The following is a 16,640-nucleotide window of genomic DNA, read 5'->3' on the forward strand; positions in this document are numbered from 1 at the left end:
TACAATGTAATATTATTTGGTGGCAAATTATTTTAACTGGGTAATTATAATGGAAACATGACTGGATATCTGTCAAATGTTACCTAGTAATGTATGCAAATAATGTTTCACTAGGGATACAATAACCAAAATGAGGATGGACAAGGGTTTGTTTTTGAAATTTGCCCAGGTCCATTTGTAAAGATTCTTCTGATTTACTGATTTTAGTGGAATGTAACTCCTGGATATAAATTTAAAATAGTGGGGGCTGTTGCTCTGATCCCTACAAATACCCACTTTTGATATCTAATTTAGATAAACAATGTCATCATTAGCCTACATTTAAACCATTTTTATACTTATTAACACAATACACACTGAATCTCTGTCTGTTGTAAACTGATTATAAGCATACCATTTGGTACCTTATCAAAATTCGTTTGACAGTCAAGACAGGTAATATTCACATGTTCTGCTCCAATCAAATTTTTTGCTGCTTTCTTATGAAAAAGAAATGTTCCAAACAATAAGAAGATGAAAAAGTTTCACCAGAATGGTATTAAACAGGACAAGGGCTCAGTAGGGACTACAGTGACAGAACCCAACAATGGGAATTGTATAACATCTTTATGTGTCATATGTGTCAGTGTAGGCAAATGGGAATTGGCAGTACCAAAGAAGCCCCAGAACAAAGTTTTTTGGAACAGCCTCAACATAAAGCAAGAGACAGATCTTGCATCTATTGTAGAAAGCTCAAAAAGTATCCCCAAGATGCTAGATGGTATTGGGTAGACTTGTCTTAGGGTTGGCAACTTCAAGCAGACGGCAGAGGGCAGGTGACCTACTATATTCTAAATGTGCATCAGTTCAAATAGGGATAGTAAACCTTCATTTGTTTAATTTAAATACTTTAAAATTTGATATTTTAAATGATGGCATAGGGCTTTAAGTTATAGGTTTAATCATACCTAAAAATAATGTACTTGCCACACAATAATGTGTCAAAGTGTTTAATAGGCCTAAGAGACCATAAGTAAAAAGAATCACATTCAAGACATGCTTAGTAAATAACATGTAACACTGGTTTTAGGAGGGAAAAAAACAACAGTCAATAAGACAAACCAATGTAAAAGCATATCAAATGGCACTGTAAAAAAACAAACAGTCTGAGGAATGACACCTAGGAGAAGTCACCGTGCATAAACTCACTCTAATAAACCAAACATTGTTACCAGTTTAATGTGTGAGAACAGCAAGGGGGGTAGGGGTTAATATTGGTTATAAAACAGAAATAATGTATACCTTACCCTTCAAATATCATATAGACCTTGATGGAGAAATTAGCTCTTTAAGCAGCTGGACATTTATCAAATGGCAGATACCAGTTTGGATATGTCATTTGAAGTCCTTTTATTGAAGAACTAACAGCAAGTGCAAAATACAGAAAATGGAGCACACCTCTCACAGGGGAGTTTGTTTTGTCTCTTCTGATATCTGCTTCATAAGTTCACAATAAAGTAAGGTTTAGACATTTTTGTATCGCAATCAAATTATTTTAAATAAATATTAAAATGTAAAATTTCACAAATAAGAATGTAAGAATGTCAGTGCATTTCAGTATTTAAGCAGAAATTTGGAAAGCAAAACAAACAAGAACCCTAATTTACTAAAGTATTCACTTTAAAATTGCCTAGTAACCCATAACTAGATTAAGGATCTTAGAAATAAATGGATGGATGGATTCTAATTATATACATTTCATATCACCTCAGTACAGTTATTTGTGTACTCTGGGGAAAGATAAAAGAAAATTTGATCCAACCTTGACAAAGAAGGGAGCCAAACGCCATTGCTTCAGCAGTAGACCAATCTATTCGAGTCCCTTCTTCTAGTTTCTGAATCCTGCCCTAAAACAATATTAAAATATCTCTAATATCTGTGTTTACATATTTTTTTTAATTCTGCCTATCTTTCAATGTTAAACTACTAATACCACCCCCCACCCCAAAATGAGACAAAGGCTGTATTTCTCCAGGTTTACAATGTAAATCTTCATTAAATAAAAGTAATACTTTTTACAGTATCTTCAGAAAATAAAACTATAAATTTGATAACATTCATTTGAACTTTGCTAGATGGATGCAAAAATAAAAACTATCTGCCTGTTGTATCACTTACTTGGACATGGGTCTTCTTCAAATGACTGTGAAGCTGGATTTCCTCAGGGATTGCGACAGATTTGGCCCCAACAAACTGAAGAAGGTCTATAGAAATTCCTGTATCCCAAGTTGTAATTTTGGCTTGAGGTTCCACTAACTCACTCCAATGGGCCTGAAGATTCATGGGAGGAGGGCTATAGAGGGTCATGTTTGACAAGTGCTCATTCATTTTGGAGAAGTGAGAGCTCTTTATTTCCGCAACCTCCTTCTCAGTCATAAGACCCTCTGAAACCAGATTTTCTGCATAAAAATCAGGAATACTTTTTCGGGATCTAAAAGAAAAAAATGGATCAGATCATTTGCCACATGTGTAAATATATTCTCTATAACTTTTGCGCTGAACAGCTTTTTCTCTAAGTCATGATTACACCTCATTATAAAGGAGCAGTCTTCCACTGAGTGAAAAACTGCCAATTTGGCCACAGAGTGATGCCTCCCATTTAAAGTGTGACCAGACATGTTTAACACTTTATGGTTGTATAGTGAGCCACATATAAAGTCAATAAGTAAAACATCAGTGTAATTTATGCTTTTAAATGGTTATTTACAAAAACAGTAAGTGATTTTTTCCTATTCTTACATAGTTATACATAAATCTACTTCATATTTGTAAACATAAATAAATAGATTTTTGCTTGTGCTAGGAATATACAGACAGTAAACACTAAATGGAAATCGTGTTTTAGGCTGCTAGAACACATCATTTTTAAAACTAAGCAACTAATTTATAGTTGTAGTGAAAACTAGGGACAAAAAACAGGTTTGGGGTCATTTACCATCTTAAACACATGAACAGAGCAGCGACTGCACATTACTACCCACTGCCTGTCTATCTAACATGATGGTAAAAGGCATAACATCTGAGTGTTGTCTTGTTGGAATTCATGAAGCAATCAAGCCTCTAAAATTTTTTTTAACCAAGTCACCTGTATACAACTGAAGACATAAATAATAAAGATGAGTCATGCTCACAATGCTGTTTTCAATGTTGGTCCCGATATTCTTTTTCTAATGTTGTTCTGCTGTCTCATGTGTAAAGAGCCGATTGTTTCAAAAAGTGAACCTTCCATTAAAGTTCCAATAAAAGAAAACATGCCTTCTGTGTTTCCAGTACATTTTTGTGACAACAAAAGGGATCTGGAAATAATCATTTTATCACATATTCCTGTTAGCACTTTTCTTGAGGTAAGGATACATCTTCTATTCACTACCAGATGTACTTCAAAAAAGGCAATCCACTTGAAGCTGAGGATTTTCAGGCCCAGCCAGTACTTGGATGGGAGACCAATCCAGGAAAAGCTTGGGTTGCTGCTGTAAGTCATGTTGGCAAGGCCAGCAGGTGGTGCTTACCCTGTGGTCGGTGTGTGAATCCCAATGCCCCAGAGCAGTGATGGGGACAATGTGCTGTAAAAATGTCACTATTCTTTGGATGAGATGTAAAATCAAGGTCATGACTCTCTGTGGTCATAAAAGACCCCTGGGAATCCTTCGTAAACAGTAGGGTGTATCCCGATGTCCTGGTTAAATTGCCCTCCATGGCATAGTCATTCTGGATTCCTAATCATCCTCTGTCTCTAATTGGCTAACTATCTCTCATCTGTTTACCACCTAATAACTGTGACTGCACTGGGGGAAAAATGACTGCCATCACATCTTCCAGGTTGATGTTGCACATTAGTGGTGGTTGAAGTGCCTCCCCACTCACTATGTAAAGTGTATCGAGTAGTTAGAAAAGTGCTATATAAATGCAAAGAATTATTAGTATTACAATTATTATTATTATTATTTCTACTACTACAAGTCAAAGTACTGTATGTGTTAAAGTGCTACTTTTTTTCTAAAGTTCAAGTGTTTTGTCTTTTTGTCACTGAATTTGAGTGACAGCATGCATGCATGTGTTGTAGAATCAGCAAGGACTACTACAGAAAAGAACCTCTTTTCAAAGAGTGTGTGCCCCCTGTTAAAAATAGGTTGACTGAATACAGATTAGCTCATTTGTATTTTAACTGAGACTGCAAGGAAGATGTAGACAGACAACAGACAGGAATATGTAAGGAACACATCAAACCAAGGCATAGTGGTGTCGTGTTCTCCATGTACCAGGCAGTAAGGTGCTATTAAGGTGCTAACATTCTTGACTTTAACTGTTAAATATAGCTCTCACCTGAAAGAACCTGCTGAGATCATCTCTAAACAGATTTAAAAGATAATATTATCTGTCTAACAATCACATCCAGTATCCCTATTTGATGTTAAAAAATTCTCAAATCAAATGGTTCACACAGGGAGAGCATAATGCTAAAAGCATGGGTTGTGAATGTTAAATTTTCTTAGTAAGGAGTATCTATGATGTAGTGTTATGCAAGTATGGGCATCAATGGGTGATAACATAGTAATAATGCTATGTCTTAGGTGCATCTAGATTAAGAAATATGGGACAAGGCAATATTAGAAAGTTGTTTTTCCTTGTATCATCTGAGTGGTTCTGTGTTTCTTATTTTGTTGTTTTTAATAAATGCTCTGCCGCCCCCCCCCCCCCTTTACTGTATTTTCTGCCTGTTTGATTTTGGTGAATTAGAGTTCACACTATGTATTTTTCTAAGCTGTGTAGCACCTGTAGAAACAACATGAGTGTGTTAAAAGGTAAACTTGCATATTGATAGGATGAACATTAATGTTAGTGTTTTTGTACAAAATTACTTAACTGCTCGAAAACGGTTTTAAAAAATAATTTTCCCCAAAACACCATTGCATTATTGAGAATAATATATTTTACAGCTATACAAAGCTTTCGGCATTTAAAAGATCCAAAAGATATGCCATTTCAGATAGGGGAATTCTATTAAGTATGCTACATTTGACACTATATTAGTTAAAGCTAGGCTTTATATCTATAAATTTTTATTTAGAAATAAATTGTTTGGTTACCAATATAGAGTATTATTAATATACTGTATTTTATAAAAATTGTGTGCATTGCATGCACTTACTTTCAGAGGAAATTATTCTATCTTACTTGTGTTACTGTGGTGGTAAATGGCAGACTTCTGAAAAAAATTGGACTTCAGGATCTTCATTTGACATTCTACGTCTAACTCTAAATCAAACTAAATACTAGTCTTTGCCCTTCAAGTCTGTATTCTAAAACCATGCGGCTGGTCATCCTTAGCAAATTTAAACTGACAGTGTTGTTTATTTCAGAGCTTTAATTCTTATTAACTAGTGTTAGAGAACAGTGTTGTACTGCAAAACTTTAAATAACATACCTAATAATTTTATACATAGTGGGGTTTGTAATAAAGGGTTCATCCAATTCATTGTGGCCCCATTGACGGTAGCAGAGTAGGTCAACAATCACATCTTTACGGAACTGACGTTGATATTCTAAAGCTAAGCGGGTGGCCCGAAGGACCTCTTCTGCATCATCTCCATTTACATGGATCACAGCACATCCAACCATCTTACCTGGTCAACAGGAAAAGAAAGCAAAACAAATCAGAATCATTGATGTAGGAATTATTAACAGAAATATGAAATTCAAAAAGTAAAACATTAACCATGCTTTCTTAAAAATTGCAATTGACACCTGAAAAGGTGTTTAAAGTAAATACTATTCTAAAAAGATAAACCAATATTATGAACACAAATGTAACAAATAAGTTACTTTTATCTAAGTGATAGGTTGTGATCATAGTACAAATGTGACAGAAAAGTATATTGGTTTTTACATTTTGTTCTGATTAAAACCATTAGTCAGAAGTAGAGTTATGTGATGTCTTAAAAGTCAATATTGGCACATTTTCATTTCAAAACATCGACAATGTAAGATATTATTGCCTCTTCTGACAGAAATGGGAATTGGAGAGATTCTTCTGGATTATAAATAATTAGCTGCTTCTACCCATGCACCGCAGAAAGCATCTACATGGGGGTGGTGAGGGGATGGTTTCATTGGGTTTTAGCTTCGGACACAGGAGTTAGTTTTGTTGTCTCAAGGATTGCTGTAACTCGGCACACGTAGCAGTATTTGGTAATTTATTAACAATGACTCAAAGGTGATACATTTCAAGTTAATTTAAAATTGCTACGAATCACAATGTATCATCATAAAATGGATTTGAATAAATTCCTTCCAAAAGGAAAGCAAAAGGTATTAATTACTTTTACAAACTCAAACAAGACATTGTCCATCTGTTCTCTCTCTACCATCTTCTGAACAAAAAAAAAGAGACCCAGCATGCGTGATAAGAAAAAAAAAAAAAAATCACACTTTGTTGTTTTTCATTGAGTCTTGGCTGTAGCACATAACTTTTGCCTTTTTCTAATCACACATGCAAATGACATCCCACAAAAAGCGCATAATGCTGAGTGTTGATTGGTACTGCGAGTTTTGCAATGTACAATGTGCATGCAGGAGGACAATGCCACTGACACTTTTGTACATTGTACAATTACATTCCTATATGCCTTGTGGAAAGCAGCTCGGACACAGACAGGCGGAAAGTGATGGTTCACCCAACACACGTTTATTATACATACAGTACTATTATTTACAGTGAAGCACACAACCCCCCAAACTCCCCCAAAGTCAGGCCTCTTATAATGCCTCTTTCTCTTCAGGCCACCTCCTTGGCCTCTCCTCCCGAGCTCTGTTCTTCTCCACTCCCGACTCAAGCCATCGAATGGAGGGGAGGAGGCCCCTTTTATCCCCACCCGGATGTACTCCAGGTGCCCCCCGATAACCTTCCGCCGGCACTCCCCAGTGTGGCGGAAGTACCGGGCCTGCGCACCTGGAAGCACTCCGGGTGTCCCCTGGTCTTCTTCCCCACAGCACTTCCAAGTGTGGCAGAAGTGCTGAGGGCCAGGGCTCCACAGGCATTGGGGCACCCCCTGGCAGTGACCACGGGGCCCCTATAGGGTTGAGATTCCAAGCTCAGTTCCCGTGGTCCCCAAAGCAACCACGGCAAAACGGCGTGAGCCATCCTCCAGTCCTCTCCGGGCGTCCCGGCTGGGTACCACGCCCAGCCACTTGCAACAGTACCCGACCACAAGATGAGACCCATAGGGGCCAGAGGCCTGTCCCACGAGGGCAGGTCTCCCACGGCGGGAAGCCGAGACACTCCACTCCAGGGCCCAGTCCTGCAAAACACAAAACAGAACAAGGTGCGGGAGACGTTTGCCCTGACGCCGCCACTCTCGGCGTCCCTCTGCCTTGAATATGGGCAATGCTCCACCCTCCGACCGGCACCCCTGGTGCTTGCCACCTCGGCCGCCCTTCTGAGACCTCCGTGCCCCCCGTGTTGGGACATCGGACGGGACCCCACGTGCCCTCGTCACCTCAGTCGGCTGTGGGGTTTCCCTCTGCCTCCGCAGAGGATGGCCTTTCTCCAGACGTGAGCATCCTGCTTCACGTCCGCCCTTATCAGAGGAACCGGCTCTCTTCCCTCGATTCCTCCTCTTTCTTTGGGACGCTGTGACGGTTTGGGTCTCCCTATGGGAAAGGTATAGACCCTGTCCTGTCTGCATCCCTGTGCACCGGCGTTGGCTCGGGGCGTAGGGTGCTGGAACCTGGGGCACACATCAGCCCGCGTCCTGCCAGCCCTCTTGCTCTCTCCACCCTCACCGCGCGAAAAGCACCCACTGCCACGTACACTGTCGGAGGCCCCCCTACCTGAATCCATTCATTTACATCACGGTTCTTTTTGGTGGGGTCTCCCTTATCCTGTACGGGGAGGTTTCCACTTACCTGCCCCACCGTACCGCTCCGGCCAAAGGAGCCAATGTCGCGCCGATCCACCCACTGTTACAGCGTCTTCACGGACGTGACTGTCTTCGCCTCCAGCTTTTCCAATTCCTCTCGGAGGGCATGTAACACCTGCAAAAGTGACTCTGCGGGCTGAAGGCACTCCTCGAGCTCGCACAGAGCCGCCGGCAATCACAGAAAGTCAGCCGACAAGGGACTAACCGGTCTGTCAGTCACACATGCCGGCTGCTTCCTGTGGGGCCTCTCGTTCGTCCCAATCGGGTCCTTCCCCGGCTCGAGATGGACATTCCTTGGTCCCGCCTCCATCTAATCATTGGCGGGCACGCAAGACACACCGTCCAATCTCTTGCCTGTCTTGGGGAGGGACTTCCGATCCGCGGCCATCTTGTCTCCCCTCCTCCTGGTGCAGTAACGAGCCTCCGGGCAGCTCCGCCACTGCCACGGCTTTTTGAGCTGCAGCGTCTCCTCCTCGGCAGCTCTCCCTGCTGCCACCGTGTCAACAAAGCGCCGCGGATTGGCACGCGTCTGCCACCAACGTGGATCCGGGCAGCCCCTGCCTGCAACACACAAAACACGTCCGGCCCCCAAGGGCCAGCTGCTGGTGGGCAGGGAACTTACCTCCCGGGTCCCATCTGTCCAAGGAAACGTCCTCGGCGTGGCCTCGCTAGACGCAATGCTGTCCCGTGCACCCGTCGTTGTCTCGCCGCACCAGGGGAAAACGGTCCTTCTGCGGACTGGTGGCGGTCCATGGGGCGAGTCTTTCTCGCGGGTTTGTGTGCATGCCACTCCCGCGGGCCGTGTGTGGGCTCCCATGCTACGCCGAGCAGTCCACAAACTTATTTGTTTTACCAGGTGCCCGCCTTGAACCAGGCGGAGCATCCTGCCGACTACGCCAGTGTGGAAAGCAGCCCGGACACAGACATGTGGACAGCGATGGTTCACCCAACACACAACCAGGACGGTTGCCTCCTCGTGGTCTGGAGGAGGCGTGAGCCCTCCTCCGGTCCTCCCGGCTGGGTACTGCCCCCAGCTGCTTGCCACAGCCTGTAAGCAGTACTTGAAGAAGAAACAAATTATAGGCAGTAATCTGGTTAGTTAGCATCTTGTTCCTCCTCCCAATTTATTATTACTTTTACATGACTGGCACTCCCCCCCCAGTTTACAAAGTTTTCTAAATTCTTAACTTCTGTTTTGATTACGAACTGTGGGCTATTAATGATAGTGTAAAGAACCTACTAATTTGCACAGTAAAGTATCTCCTCCTAGCTACTGGGTCATCTAATAAAGAGAGTCTCTAAACAGCCAGGTAACAGGATTTGGGCTGTACTGTACATGTAGTACAATGACTTGCCCAAAAATACCTGGGAATTCCACATGAAGATGTGGAATATAGTGGTGGAGATAAGAAAGTCTAGCACTGTTGCTTCACCACGCCTCATCAAAAAAAGCAGATTAAAGCTAGAGGCATACTACATGTAATCATCACATTATACCATCAAATTGCACTTAATGTTCTACATAACTTGATTGGACTACAATTTAGTAGGACAACTGTCATAATGTGATACTATGTTAAAATTAATGTTCTTACCAACATCACTGCAGTAAAGTGAAGATCGTCCTCTCTCTGCTGGCGTTGTATAGCCCAATTGGTTATTCACAATGAGATGTATACTACCACCAACTCTAAAATGAGGGAGATTTGAAAGTGTGAACGTTTCTGGAACAATTCCTTGTCCTGAGAATGAAGCATCACCATGGACCTATGAACAGATGTAAATGAATATAGATAGTATTTTATATGTTCAAATTGTTCTAGCACATTTAAAGAGATCAGCAAGAATGTAATATATGGTGCAGCACTCATTTCAATTTGCCTTCATGTACAGGAAAATTATACAATGTCTACAATGACTGAAATACTGAACATCATATGCTATGTTACTAATAAAACAAAATCTTAAGAATTGACAGCTGAAATATTATCAAAACATTAAAAGTTTTTTTTAATTCATACTACAGTTTGTTCTCAATGTGTTTATTTATGTTAATAAAACAGATGAGCTAACAAGATCAATAGCTGTGTGAAAATCAAGCTTTTGACTAATTTACTTGGTAATATGTATAAAGAAGAAGCAGCCTGAGTACTAGTTCAGACATCTTTATAGTTCTCTTTTCTGATGTTTTTTGTTCTCCTACCTGGAGACATAGGACTTTATCCCCAGGCCGAGCAGAACTGTCAAGTGAATAGTCTCCTTCTTGCTTAGACTGCTGTCTCCCTCGGGTTTTCCCTACAGTCACTGGGTTAATTGCTTCTAAATGAGAAGGGTTTGGCAGCATGGTCACATGAAGAGGCTGCCCAACACCAAAATCCAGATCAACTGAAGATGTCAGGTGGGACAGCACATCTCCAATTGCAGGAGAGGTCTCTGGAAACTCACTAAGTCCTCTCATTTTACGGAACATCAGCTTTAGAAAATAAAAGATCAAGTATTAGCTTTACTGTTTCCAAAAATCAAACACAGATTACAGTAATTGTAGGATTAAAACAGTACTTGCAATAATAATAACCGTGGGCTACTTTAATAAATTACACCAGATTACACTAATGTTATTCACATAAAGCTTATTCTTTTTGCCATACGAGTACATTATAACACTTACCAATGTCTGTATCATATTCCATATATTTTGCTTAAATTTCTATAATTTGTATGTAAGCTTATTACTGCTACTCAAAACCTTGAATCATCTGGGACTTGGATGGGGATGGAACAAGAGAATGGAAGTTACTTAATTCACAGCATATGAAGAACTAAACGTTTTTTGGTAATTTAGAACTATTAACAATATATATCCAGTATTCAATGTTAAAAACAAGCAACTACATGCAGTGTAATGAATAGCCCACATGAGCTGGCATCACATCCAGGATTCAACAGGCACCCTTACCCAGCCAGGAGGCCAGTGCAATGGAAGGACCTGGGGAGATGAAAACTACTGAGTATTTTCTCCCCCAATACGCTAGATGGCAGCCTCCCTGGGTTAGGATTTCCACACAGATACCTGCAGGGCATGCTGGAACCTGTAGTTCCGTGGGGCAAATCTGTTGGGTTTTGTGGGAACCGCCAGGGGGAGCTGCCGGGATTCACAAAACCTACTTTCATGGACTTCCGATTGACACAGAAATGCTCCCAGTTGGCTATGCCCTAACACCGGAAGTACTGTACTCCCAAGGTCATAGTTAAAAAGGGCCACTGGATCTCAGCCAGTCAAGCTGGAGTTGGGAGAGTAACTGGACAACACTCTCCTGGGAGGAGTCAAGGAGAAAGGAGAAGAAAACATTTGTGTTCTGTGCTTTATTAGGCCGTATTAAAAGGAAGAAACCTGTTAAAGGATTTTTTGTAAATAAATATGTTTTTTTTTGCACCTAGGAATGTTTTGGTGTAGTTGCGTTTGTAGTTTGGGGCCTCGGAAGCACCCCTTGGTGGTCACAGCAGTTAAGCACACTCAATGGTCAATCCACAGATGTACAGGGAGAACATGTTAAACCCATGTAAACCCTGGCACTACGATGAAGTAATGATAGCTCTGGATACTGTACTATGTTAAAATGTCTGTATTAAACTTACCAAACATTATACTGATTAAAATTAAAAGTATACCTATAACTTTTGTTCAGTTGTTGTCCATTGACTGCACATTGTGTGTATGCTTAATCTTGTCTAGCTGTCACCAGACAACCGAAGCACACATGTGCGTGTTGTTACCAGCAGCAGCTGGCAATATCCTTGTGAAACAATGCAATAATCGCTGTAAAATAGCACAATACTGAAATACAGCAATATTCTGTTTCTGTAAATTTCTAATTTTACTGCTAAACACTGATTTTTATAGACACAATCTGCTAAGTATCTCATTTATCAGTGTTTTGAAAAAAATCAAACAAAGAAGAAGATCCGCTTTTACCATTTTAACTCTATATTATCTTATCTGCTTGGTTTCATGTTCACAAAAGGACAGAGACACAGCCAATTGTCTATAAGAAAGCAAATAAAAAAATAGCACAACCTAAGAAAACCCACTTACTGTATATTAGAAGTTACTGCATGGGAAAGGGTATGGCCTATTTTTAAAATAATCAAGATGAGTTTTGACAATAGAACGAGTTGTACAGGATAACATAAGCTGATTAATGTGTTTTCTTTTTATACAAGAATTAATATGAACACATGGAACAATTATGAACTTAGACAGTTATTTAAATGGATGCATATTGTTATCATCCAAGGAACATAAAAAATATAAATACATAAATTCAGATTGCATATATAACCACATACAACAACTACCCACTCCAAATCGTATGCAAATTCATCATAGGATATAGGGTTATTTACTAAAATGCTGATGATATGTGCTGTGGGAAATTTGGAGAAAAAAAATAATTAAATTAAAATCTAAAATGCTGAATCAAATTTAATTTATTATTACCTCTGGAGGAAACTGAAGAAGACCTGTCAAAAGATTAAGTCGTCCTCTGTGGGGCATACCCATGATTACATCTGTCAGACCACTGTAGGCAGACTGGCGGAAAAGCTCATAGAAAAAGCCCATCATGCTCTCTGCACCTTCACCACCATACCGTTTCACAGTAGCAAACTTTGTGGCCAAAAAGTGGTCAAACCCCTAGAAATCATGTAAATTAAAAATATGTGAGTACACTAATAATCAGTTTGTCAGTGAAAATAAAACCAGAAATATGCTGGTTAGCAAAATCTGTAAATGCCTACTTTTCTAGATTTACGCATATACAGTACTTTCTGGACTATGACAGACAACAAAACGTTTTTTAAAATTAATAGGTAGTACTTCTGAAATCCAGGATTTCATTGTAAATTACAACTTATCTTTCTTTTATGAAAACATTTCTTGTAATATGGATTCTCTGTTATATGTATGTTAAAAATATAAATGTGCAATTTGTCAAAATGCTGAAAGAAGAGTGTTTATCTGATCTTAATGTCATTTGACTCAAGTTTACTCTGAGGATAGTGCCAAAAAAGACAGCGATCTGCAAAACTGTGCAATGTGAGTTAGCAACTCAAAGTCAAGGAAAGACATGGTTGGAATAGGCAATGAAGAATGTACTGTACATTTACTGTACACTGTTTCATTTAGCAAGAACAATGAAATATAAAAGGAATATGCAAAACAAAGGCCGAGCACAACAGGAACAACAATACAAATCAAAACAGGGAGGAAGATATTTTCCTAACTTTTTGGATTTTAACAAGGCTGAAAAATGATGACACAGTGAAGATATAAAAGAGAAGTCAGTGAAGAAGCACTTCAGGAAAAGCAAAGCTTATTTTACTATTTATCTTAACTGCTAAAACAGACCCAAGGTCAACCTATTACTTGGATGCATATCATCACTTTGAAACACAGTTTAAACTACATTATATGTTTGGAAAGGGCAAAAACATATTTAAGAGGGTGCAATTCGATATATTAAAAACAAATATTGGTACAAAGACAAAACAATGAAAAACAGCAAAGCAGTGTTTTGTCACAGTAACAACACTTTAGACAAAGATTAATGTATGCTGTGATCATTTTGACAACAAACTGTTAAAATAAACCTACCATGACTTAGCCACTAATTCTTAAAAAAACACCATATTCTCAACTCTGATTAATGTAACACTGTCCACTAGAAAAAGGAAGACTGCAGTGGGTAGTTTTGCTGGATTATGGACCTAAAGTTCTAGGTTTAAATCTTGGGCTTTTTTACTGTTCATGTGTCATGTACATGTTCTGTGTCTACATGAGTGTTTTCTCGGTTTATTCTGTTTTTCCCATATCAACAAAAGCATGTCCATCAGGTTAACTGGGGACTATACATTTGCCGTGTGAGCAGTCTTTACAATGGTTGGTTCTCACTTTGTGCCCAATGCTTTGGAAAAGGCTTCAGCACTGAGTGATCCTGATCTGGATCACCATATGGACAATAATCCTCTTACTGAAACAAGGGCAACATGCTCCATATTCAGTCAGTTAATAAAATAGCAGTAAATTACATTGCATAGCCAACAATATTAAAAAAACCTCTACTAATAATCAGTTATTTACATTGTTTTAAAAGGCAGTCATATAGCAAAGAAAGTCATCTCAATTTTTAAATATATGCAAATCACCCATGTTGTTGCTAAACAAGGTATCAACTGCAATTACTTTGTTTATCACACCAGACACATTCATTCCTTGAGTGTATTTAAACTATCCGGGCATATCAAACGAGATACATGAAATAGGCACACTGTATTAGAAGCTCAACTTTTACAATAAATATAAACCTGAATTAAGATAATTAGCAAAATTATTTTACCTATTATTTTACCTATTATTATTAAAATGGTTGATTTCACATATTCAATTTCCATGGGTTTTCCATTTTAGTCGAGATAGAAAATGCGACTGTATGTTTTGTATTGCGTAAATCTTTTAGTAACATACATGTTAACAGACACATGACATTGAGCAGAGGTGGAAGAGAACATTTTCTGTTTATACAACTAACTAAGAACAGAAAATCAATGTACCCGGAATACTTCATTCATTTGAAGAACCACTACACATTTTTAGAGAGTTATTTAGTATGTTACACATTAATTTGCATCATCTCGAGTAAGCTTTAATAAAAAACTAGACAGTTCCAGTATTGGAAAATCATTTGGAGAATAGATACATTTTATAAGAGATGATCTTTTGTCTAATTGTTGTAATCTTCCGAATTGTCATATTTGTACTGTCAATAGTTGTACTTTTCCAATTAACCATTCAATGAAAAGCAGCAAAATAAAGGAATGCAATAAAGTGAATATACTGTAAGAACATCACATTAACAGACTCATCAAGGTTACTTTAGAGAACAGCCTTCATTTTGTGTTTGAAGAGGGTAATGAAGAATGAGACACACAAAATAAATTCATATTTTTTTACATGGTCTTTATTATAGGTTGTTTCCAGGCTTGATTGTCTAAGTGAATTATCAGAAATTTTCTCATGCTTCTTTGCATTGACTACAGTGGAGATTACACAGCACTTGTTCTCTCCATCTACTGGTGTTCATCAGAAATTGAACTTGCCCTGGGGCATAGAGATGGGCCCAGGACCAGCAGATGGGCATAACCACGGTGCTGGGGTTCACTCCACCTGAGGATTCTTGCCCTTATTCCCTGGGTTTAGGAAGTTTGGGCTTCTGTTGAACATTAAGACATGTATCACCCATTGCTACAAGTTTTTCTTAATTCACACCTTATAGAGTCTTAATATTTTGACATAGACTCTTGGAGACCAGACAAGAACTTGGTGATTGGTGACATTAAAAAAAACTTATTTATTCAAACATTAAGCATTTACAATAATATCAAGTAATGTTTGTCGATCAAATAAACTAACTTATATATTAGGTACTTCTTATGACACTCATGAGTACTCTAGAACAGCCCGAATTATTCAATGCACAGATTCAACAAGGCGCTATAAAACATTTTGGGATTTTTGTCCATGCTGTGTTGATAGCATTAAGTAGTTCTTGAAAGTTTTTCAACCATGCCTAAATGCTGTGAACGTACTGGTCCACTTCATTCAAAAGTCTCTATTGGACTGAGATCTGGGGACTGTGTATTGGACTAAATTAAAATCACTGGACTAAACTAAAATTAGTGTCATGCTCATGAAAACAGCTTGATATGATGCACATTTTGTAGCACATTATATTGTTGGAAGTATTCTTTTGAAAAGGGATGCACAATCCATAAGTATTCTCCTGTCATTCTGAAAACACTCACTTGGTATTAAGGAGCCTAGAAAACATTCCTACACTGCCACTACTACTAGCACGTACTAGTAGCACAAAGAAGGATGAATCCATGAATCTGCTGTTTATAACAAATTCTGAACAAACTATCGGTGTGTCACATTTTTCCAACATTCATCTGTCCAGTCTTGGCCATCACATCTTCACTGTAACTATTTATTTATGACTGGAGTGGAATCTGACATGATTTTATGTTGCTTTAGCATATACGCTTCAAGGTCTGGCACTTTATTTGTAAAGATTGTTATGTGTTTGTGTTAATTTCAACAAGTCCGACCATTCTTCTTTAAATTCTCTCTATAGCAAGATGTACATGCCCATAGAACTGCTTTTCACTAGGTTGTTTTATTCACACCATTCTCCATAATTCTAAAGAATGTAGTGCATGGAAAGTCGGGCAAGGCACCTGTTTATGAGATACTGGAATCACACCTGTTGCCAACAATCACAACTTGAGCCAAAATTACGAGTCTTGCCTATCCTAATGATTGGTCAGAGAAAATCAAATCTCCTGACCACATCTGAATTCTATTTTGAATTACACCAATATTACTGGCTGATTACTGGAAGATGAGGTCATTTGTAGTAACAAGCATGTTAACCTAAAAAAGTGTACACTGGGTGTGTGCTGTAAATATATAAAATACTGTTCTCAAATTCACTTAATCCAGTTCAGGGTAATCCCTTGTCGGGCCCACTCAGGCACATACCCTTTGGTCCAATTTAGGATCGTTAATTAATCCAAATGTCTTTTAGGAATGTGTCAGGAAAAAGGACTATATGGAGGAAAATT

At 38.9% G+C, this 16,640-nt stretch overlaps 1 protein-coding gene across 2 annotated transcripts in view; it reads right to left on the reverse strand.

Moving 5' to 3' along the window:
• dhtkd1 (dehydrogenase E1 and transketolase domain containing 1) overlaps positions 1 to 16,640 on the reverse strand; it is an 82,189-nt gene that overhangs the window by 47,106 nt on the left and 18,443 nt on the right. For both annotated transcript variants that reach the window (XR_007934942.1, XM_028813800.2), the window contains exons 4-9: positions 12,457 to 12,651; positions 10,162 to 10,431; positions 9,554 to 9,725; positions 5,465 to 5,663; positions 2,158 to 2,470; positions 1,802 to 1,886 (exon numbers count right to left, since the gene is read on the reverse strand). Coding sequence is in view for 1 of the 2 variants with exons in the window: in XM_028813800.2 (XP_028669633.1) it covers positions 1,802 to 1,886; positions 2,158 to 2,470; positions 5,465 to 5,663; positions 9,554 to 9,725; positions 10,162 to 10,431; positions 12,457 to 12,651 (1,234 nt within the window). In the remaining variant the exon portion in view is untranslated. The remainder of the gene's footprint in view (positions 1 to 1,801; positions 1,887 to 2,157; positions 2,471 to 5,464; positions 5,664 to 9,553; positions 9,726 to 10,161; positions 10,432 to 12,456; positions 12,652 to 16,640) is intronic.

Source organism: Erpetoichthys calabaricus, chromosome 1 (assembly GCF_900747795.2).
Source record: "Erpetoichthys calabaricus chromosome 1, fErpCal1.3, whole genome shotgun sequence".
NCBI classification, from domain to species: Eukaryota; Metazoa; Chordata; class Cladistia; order Polypteriformes; family Polypteridae; genus Erpetoichthys; species Erpetoichthys calabaricus.